The sequence below is a fragment of the Cannabis sativa genome, chromosome 5 (assembly GCF_029168945.1).
Source record: "Cannabis sativa cultivar Pink pepper isolate KNU-18-1 chromosome 5, ASM2916894v1, whole genome shotgun sequence".
In the NCBI taxonomy this organism is placed as follows: Eukaryota; Viridiplantae; Streptophyta; class Magnoliopsida; order Rosales; family Cannabaceae; genus Cannabis; species Cannabis sativa.
Window position 1 is genome coordinate 11,345,738 of NC_083605.1, and position 8,604 is coordinate 11,354,341.

An 8,604-nucleotide genomic window follows, 5' to 3' on the forward strand; every position below is an offset into this window, starting at 1 on the left:
ACAAGAGGTCAATTGCAGGTCATTATGTATTCTTTGGAGACTGTCTAGTGTCATGATCATCTAAGAAACAACATGTTGTCTCAAGATCAATTACAGAGTCATAATACAGAGCATTAGCTCATGTTGATGCTGATATTTCCTGGATAGAATCCTTGCTAAAAGAAATTAGATTTTCTCTTATTGTGACATCTGTTACATGGTATGACAATATGAGTGCATGTGCCTTGGCTTCTAATCCTATTTTTAATGCAAGGACCAAACACATTGAAATCGACATTCACTATGTCAGAGACAAGGTTTTGCAGAAATAACTCAAAGTAAGGTATATCCCCTCGCATGATCAGGTTGCAGATTGTTTAACCAAGGTACTGTCACATTCCAGATTCACATTCCTTGTTGACAAACTTGGAGTGAGAACATCACCCTTCCGTTTGAGAGGAGATATTGAGAAATAAGCAAACTTGGAATGGTGATGAGGTGTCATCCCTGAAGGTGCATTGCACTGCAATACACTGCAGCAACAATGAAGCATAGAAAGATTTGATTCCCTGACAATTCAATTATGAAACTGTATTGTGTGCAATCATTGTAAAGGTTGTTAGGATAAGAATATTCTCTAGGGATTTGTTTATTGGATGGCTGTAATAGAGCCGTTCGCTCTATCTTTTCTTATGTATGTGTAATGCCTCCTTTTACTATAAATACAATACTCTGGCTCACGATTGAATTGAGCTAAACATTACCAAAATCATTTCTCTGCATTTTTAACTTTTCAGTCCCAAAAAATTTAGGTACCGTGAGTAATCTTTGAAACTGATAAAACTGAGGTTAGAAAATAGAATACATATTAGAATGCCAAAAAACAATCAATAATATAGATATGGATTGGATTATAGAATTGTAAAAAATAGAGAAAAATGTCATGTGAAAGGAGATATTGTATGAAATAGCTTTTTCAAAACCAAAGAGGTGCTGTTATGAAGTTGTAAATATTTGATTGAGACAATACAACTTACCTGATTCATAAAAAGAAAATCTCTATAGTGTTCAATTCTGATTATTATTAATTCTACCTAGAGTAAGTTTCCCATAACTCTACCTCTTTAATTAAAGTATTCTTTTTCTCAAGAAAAGAAGCTAAAGATGAAACATTATAAGGAGGTGGCATGGTACAGGGGATAGTATGTGTAGGACTCCTCTCCATTGATTCCATCATAAATTCTTGTGCTAATCCATTTGCTTCGCAAGCCATTGCCTCGCTACAAAGTTCAGTAGCTCGTGGAGGTATAGTGGGCTTATATGTTAAGAGCTTAGCATATTCAGTTAGAATATTAAGCATAAAATCATACACATACTCCATTTTCAACTCTTCTTCAATGAATTTACTCCCTCGTTCTCCAATTTTTTGTGCCTATATATGGATATTTATATATACATGAAGCTCTATAAGAAAATGTGTGAAAACAATTTATAGAACGAGAGAAACATGATAACCCATCATTTTTTCAAAAACTATATCATTTGAACTTAATGTTGGATAGTATTTAGCAATAAAAATAGTAATTAACTAAACAAATTCAGTTAGTTGACATTCATAACAATATTTAAATAATAATAATAATAAAAAGGGAATTATCCCATATTGTTTTTTTAATTTTTTTTTTTAAATTTATGATTTGGGTTTTGGTTATGAGTTTCTATACAATTTTTTAGTTTCAATTTAGGTTGCAGCACTAATTGCAATATGAATTTCTATGTAGAATTCCGTAAAAATACAAAAATAAAAACGGTTTTAAAGTATAAAAATAAAAAATACCCTAAAAAAAATTAATTAGAATTTTTGGTCCGTGAACTTTGACATGTACCAAATAATGTGCCTTAACTTTTCCGTCAGTTAAAAATTCTCCTTAAATTATTGAAATTGTTAGATATAAGGACCGTTATCAAATTTTACTAATTCGATGATTGTCCATGTATGTCATTTGATTTTTTATATCTACCAAATCATGTCTTTTAAATTTTGACATGTGTCAAATCATGTTCACTAAATTTTCATCATGTTAAACTTTTTTTTTTACTAAAATTAGACAAAAAAATTCTTAAATCTATTAATCTCAATAATTCAAACAAGATTTTTAACTGTTTTTAAAATTTAAAAAGTATATAATTTAGTCCATATCAAAATTTTTAGAGAAAATTCTAATAGCCTAAAAAAAAAATAGCTTTTCAGTGATTACCTCTTTCTGGTGAAAGTTCCCCCAGTCAACAGCATACTTGATAGATCTACACTTGTCATTAACTTTGATGGGCCAATAATGGTGCCTTGGAATCAAAGCTCGAGCAAAAAAATCATAGTACCGTGGTTTTACTGTTAATGTAACTGAATTGCATGAAAGAATATATTTATGACTAACAGACCAAGCATTCCCTTCAATATAAATCTTAAACCTGAAATAAGAACACAACTAATTGATTTTTGAAATCTCAACACATTTTGTTGTATTATCACAAAAATAATAAAGTGATCATGTATAATATTAAACCTATGTGTGCATTGCTTAGCCAAATTTGATTTCTTGTACCCACGTCTTGCTGCTCGATCCCAGTCCTATAATATCCAACACATATATAACATAACCTACATTAATTATCTCCAACTGATATATAAACTTTTTTTGGTAATTCTATTATACATTTCTTAAAAATAATGTTTTAGAATTCCTAGCTATTTGTTTCGACAGAGCATTTTGGTCTATTGTTCTTTTCACCGTCGTATATGTTATACTTATTTAAAACAAATGTGGTGGCAAAGATAAAATAAGGTGAGTGTATGGTAAGGTTTTGGCTCGTCTTTTTGGTTTGGTTATTTGGATTTGAATCGGATACTCGTTATTCTTTTATACCATATTAAAATTATAAGATACATGAAATTTCATCTCAATAAAAGAAGTAACGCATCCCTCTTATATATGACATTATATTAACATGCATTATCAATGTGTCAATTTCTGACAAAACACAAGTAAATTTTCAAATATATTTGAATGGTTAAATTATTTTATTATATATGACTATTTTTTTATCCGCGTGTGATAAATAACTGGTGTTGAACATTATTTTCAATATTATAAACTATTCAAAAATTTTATTAAAATTTATTAATGGTCACAAAAACTACAATTATGTGATCATTTGAAAACACATTTCACTCAAATATTTTTCTTACATGTTAAAACAAATAAAGATTATCAAAATAACCTTCTAAATACATATTTTTCCAAATTTATTTACTTAAATAATTTAATAATAAAACACCAAAATTTTAAAAATATAAAATTTAAATATAATAATAATAATAAATAAATAAATAGAATTACTTACTTGAGCATAAAGACGAGCCTTCCAATCATGTAAGGGAGAAGCCTTACATTTGAAAAGGTCTTGTCTATTGAGACTAACACCTGGGTTCCCTTTCCAATAAGCATAAGGTTTCCTTTTCATCCAGTTTTTCTTCTTGTTGCCTTCTTTTATTTCTTTCAACAATGGTACCCATGGCTTTATGTCTATCTCAGGCCTATTACAAGAGTAAAAATCAACAAAATAGTTTTAATGTAAATTCATCTTCCAAAAAAGGAAAAACAAAAAGAAAGAAGTTTACAATTTCATACCAACCCCAAAACGACCAATCTGGGAAGACAATATCAAGTGTGGTATTATCCTTGCAGTAATTAAATACTGGTGGTGGTACTGAGGTATTGAACCCACTAAATACTGCTGACTGAACAATTGGTAAATCGCCACAATTGAACATAAGGTCTAAATCAGGGACTCTACCTGGGTATCTTCTCAACAACTGTAGAATTCCCCAAAGAGTGAAAATATCTCTAGATTGAAAGGAATGCCTATAAAATTCAACATATGCTTTTCCTTTTACTATTACAAGTCTAAAGTTTGCTAGGCTCATAGTTTCAGCTTTCTCCACCATGTCTTTTGTGACACCAGTCTGGGCCCATGGCATTAAGTCTTCATAAATCCAACGAAAGTAGTCTGGACACGTGGGAGACAATGGATAATCTTGATCTAAATTTGGATTGTAAGCCGTAGAATAATTTGATGGGCAACTGGCTATGATACCGTATGTTGTACAATTGATTCGAATATTAATTTTGGTTTGATTTTGTGGGGGATGGGGGTTTCGAAATGGAAGACTACTTAAACTTTCCTGCCAACAAAATATTGTGTAGAAAGAAAATTAATAAAAAAATTTGTTCAAAAGATAAGCAAATAAATAAAAGTTTACAACTACATTACATAATTTTTTTTTAATGATCTACATTACATATCTATTATGTGATACAAGAGCCTTCATGTAACTTGATAGCTTTTCATGAGTTTGGATTATTTTTTTTTTTTTATCTTAGTTTAGTTTAAATAAAACTATTAACAATTAGTAACACTACAACAATTTGCATTAATACCGGCGAACACAATACCGGCGGGCCACATCCGCCCCTAATAATGGGATTAATAGCGGCGGATGTAGGGGTCCGCCGGTATTATCGTGTATGTATTTATTATTTTTTCTAAAAAATAAATATAAAATTCATTAGCGGCGGGCATTTATTAATACCGGCGGATAGCCCGCCGCTAATAGTGTAGGGGATTTTATTTCAAAAATTAACCGGGAAAATTCGCGGGCTTTAATTTCAAAAATTATTAGCGGCGGACATAAAACATATTAGCAGCGGACCTTCCGCCGCTATTACAGTCAATTTTTTATTTATTTATTGTTGTTTTAGAATTAGCGGCGGGAAAGACTAATAGCAGCGGAATCCGCCGCTAATCCATTTTGTATATATAAAATGTTGGAAATTATAGTTCTAACCAACACACTTTAAGAAGCAAAATTAATGTTATATGCAAATTGGTATTTTTCTAATTTTACTTTTATATTATGTGTCCACAAAATAAAATTGGTAATTTTATATCTAACACATTTTGCAAACTTTGTTTCAGCCCAACAAGAAATCAATATCAAGCTTTTATGTACAATATCAAAAGAACCAATCAATGGTTCGGTTCTCACTGATCAATCCAAAGAGAAACAAAGTTTCTCTCTCCAATCAACACCCTTTCTTTGATATATATTCAGTCAAAGCAATAAAGAAAGAGTCAAATGAGACTCACTTTTCCACAATAATGGTTCGGCCCAAATAGAAACCCAGCCCAATAGAAGACAATACAAACCCTAATATATATATATGATATCTTCTCTAACCCTAAACTAAAGCTTCGGCAGCCATCACTTTATTTCAAAAATCAAACTCTTTCAAATATCTTTTCTCTCTTTCTCTCTACGGCAGCAGCAAGGAAAAATTCCTAGGGTTAGGGTTTGTATATTTTTCCCTTCTCTTCTTCTTCTCTTCAACACAAATGGAAGCTAGGGTTATGGGGTTCTAATGTGTTCTCTTATCTTCTCCTTCTTTTCAACCGAACCTAGGGTTTCTTCAAGCTTCTCCTTTTCTCTTCAAATGGCAGAAATAAAATGGTAAGGTTTTCTATCCTTTCTTCTTCTTCTTACAGCAAGGGTTGTTCTATGGTTTCTAGGGTTTTGATTTCTTAAAGCTTCTTCTTTTCTATTTTAATGGCAGCAAGAGTTTTATGGGTTATTCTAATATTTTCTTTCCTTTCTTTGCAGCTACAAACCGAGACAACAACAACCCAAAAAACTCACTCACTCAATGCTTTACTCACTCAAAACCGAACCCCCAAAAATCCCCTTTAACTTTCGGCCAAAACATATCAAACTCGAAAACTCAAGAACATGAACACATACACAAATACAAATACCAGAAAATAATAAGAGTGAGATGAGAGAATGCAAACAGTGATTAAAGTAGATGACACCAAAACTTTGATCTCGGAGTTCGCCCAAAACAACCGGCTACTTCTCCGTCAAGCCCTCAAAGCTTGAATCCATTCATCTCAAAATAGGTTACAATCTTTGATTTACAACTTTATATTTCTCTCTGTTTTTCTCACTTTTGATACTAACAAAACTCTCTTTTCTTTTACATGAACACTCTAGGAGGAGCTCACATGGAGATGACAACTCACAGCCAAAAGGCTCTCTTTTACTTTGTTGTTATTTCTGATGTTGTTCTCTCTGGCTGTGACTATTTACTTTTTGTTGTATCTCTTATTTTTGCTCTGTATTTTATTGCTTGTTGTATCTGAGAAAAGCACCTCCTTTTATATACTGTTCTGTGATTCGATCTGGCGAGCCCTAGTGATATTTGTAACTGTTTTTAGTTGTAACTGTCTTTGTAACTGTCTTGATATTTGTTGTATCTGATGTAAGGGTATATTTGTCAAACCCTATGAGTGGTGTTATTCAACTTAAGGGTAAATAAGTGAATCTGTAACAACAAATTCCACCCAGATTCTCTTATTTACCCAAGGATAGTTGATAATGCTATGAGGGCTTGAATGACCCCAATGGTCAGTACCATTTGTTTATCCCTAGCAAGTTCAGTTTGAACTTAGCTAGGATAAACACCTTGGTCTTCATGCTTGTGACACCTCCTTGTGTCACCTTGTTCTTCTCTCTTGCATAGATCAAGTCATAAAACCCTTCCATTTGGTTTTGTGACTTTCTAAACGCAAGTATAAAGCATGTTGTCTTCTTTAAGTACCTTAAAATCCATATGATATTCAACCAATGTATCTTCCCAGTCAATACCATATACTTGCTAACAGCAACTATAGTATATGTTGTATCTGGTATGGTACTCAACATGAAATACATCTTTGAATCAATCCCATTAGAGTTGAGGATCTTACTCATATCTTCCAACTCTTTATTTATCTTACTGCATTTTTCTTTATGTCTAAAAGGCCACATATGTTTCACAACACTCCTTCCCTTGGGTTTTGGAACACAAACCCAAGTCTTCTCTTTACTCAAAGAGTATATCTCTTCATCCATAGCACAGTTCCACTTCTTAGCATTTTTGCTCTTCATAGCTTCTCCACAACTTTCTGGTTTATTCTTCTGTCCTTGCAAAGCACTTAACAGTGCATAGGCAATGTCTTCATTCCAAATGTTGAAGCTATACTTAGGATTCTGTCTATGTGCTCTTTTAACTTTGTCTCTAGTCAACTGGTAGTCTTCCAACTCCTCTGCTTGACTTTCCCTTAGGTTTCCTTGTTCCATATGAACAATGTCTTCTCCCTGTTCCACCTGAACAGTATCTTCTCCCTGTTCCACGTGAACAGTGTTTTCTCCCCGTTCCACCTGAACAGTGTTTTCTCCCCGTTCCACCTGAACGGTGTCTTCTCCCTGTTCTACCTGAACAGTGTTCTCTCCTTGTTCATCACTTGGAGGTCTTAGATCAACGTTGATTGAGTTACCTGCATGGTTAGTACTAGGGCAAGAACCTAAAACATTTGGGTTAGTAGCAATGCATGGAAAAATATTTTCATCAAATATTGCATCTCTACTATTAATAGTTTTAAAACCTTTTTCTCTTACCCAAAGTCTATACCCTTTTGTTCCTTCTGAATATCCCAAAAATACACACTTTAGAACTCTAGGCTCTAACTTTCCATCTCCTTGGTGTGCATATGCTGCACACCCAAAAACTTTTAAGTGGGATAAATCTGGTGGTTTGCCGGACCATCTCTCTTCAGGGGTCTTTAATTCCACAGCACTTGATGGACTTCGGTTTATCAAATAAGCTGCTGTGAGTACTGCTTCTCCCCAAAATCCCGTAGCTAACCCTGCTTGGAATAGCATGCACTTGGCTTTATTTAAAATAGTCTTGTTCATCCTCTCAGCTACTCCGTTTTGTGGCGGGTTTAATCTTACAGTCTTATGCCTTTGAATGCCATTATTCCTGCAATACATGTTAAACAAATCGCTGCAGAACTCTAGACCGTTATCGGTCCTAAGAGTCTTAACTCTTTTGTTAGTTAAATTTTCTATTGAAATTTTCCACTCTTGAAATTTTGCAAAGGCATCATTTTTATTTTTCAAAAGAAAAACCCATACTTTCCTAGAGTAGTCATCCACAATGGATAGAAAATAACTACTCCCCCCATGAGTAGCTGTATTTTCTGGACCCCATAAATCAGCATGTATATATTCTAAAATTTCTTTAGAATTATGTGTCCCAATTTTAAATTTAAGCCTATGATGCTTACCCAATGTGCAATGCTCACAAAAATCAACTTTACTTACTTTATCCTTGCATAAAAGATTTTGTTCACTCATAATTTGCAAACCTTTCTCACTCATGTGCCCAAGTCTTCTATGCCATAAGATTGCCTTAGAATCTTCAAGAGTTTCTGTTGTGTTGTGACAATGTGAAATTGGTTCTCCCTTTAGGTAGTATAATCCTTCTTCCTTGTAGCCTTTCATTATGGTCATTGAACCTTTGCTTAGTTTCATTGTACCTGTCTCAATCTTACTCACAACACCAAGGTCATCTAGCATACTTATAGAAATTAAATTTCTAGCTAAGTTAGGCACAAATCTTACACCTGTAAGAGTTCTTACAATACCATCATACATTTTAAAGCTCACATTACCTAAGCCTTCAA

General features: G+C 33.1%; 1 protein-coding gene across 1 annotated transcript; it reads right to left on the reverse strand.

The window, feature by feature from the left end:
* Window positions 1-951: 951 nt before the first annotated feature.
* On the reverse strand, window positions 952-4,296 carry LOC115717102 (uncharacterized). Its single transcript, XM_061115404.1, has 5 exons — window positions 3,669-4,296; window positions 3,382-3,574; window positions 2,544-2,608; window positions 2,238-2,448; window positions 952-1,411 (listed from the first exon to the last, which is right to left on the reverse strand). The coding sequence occupies exons 1-5, from the start codon at window positions 4,016-4,018 to the stop codon at window positions 1,070-1,072; spliced, it is 1,161 nt and encodes a 386-aa protein (XP_060971387.1). The 5' UTR covers window positions 4,019-4,296; the 3' UTR covers window positions 952-1,069.
* Window positions 4,297-8,604: the final 4,308 nt, after the last annotated feature.

Coding starts and splice junctions, on each gene's coding strand:
- LOC115717102 (XM_061115404.1), bottom strand. CDS start 4,018: ATGCCATGGGCCCAGACTGGTGTCACAAAAGACATGGTGGAGAAAGCT. Junction 3,575..3,668: donor GATTGGTCGTTTTGGGGTTG/GTATGAAATTGT, acceptor CTCTTGTAATAG/GCCTGAGATAGACATAAAGC. Junction 2,449..2,543: donor GCTAAGCAATGCACACATAG/GTTTAATATTAT, acceptor TTCTTATTTCAG/GTTTAAGATTTATATTGAAG.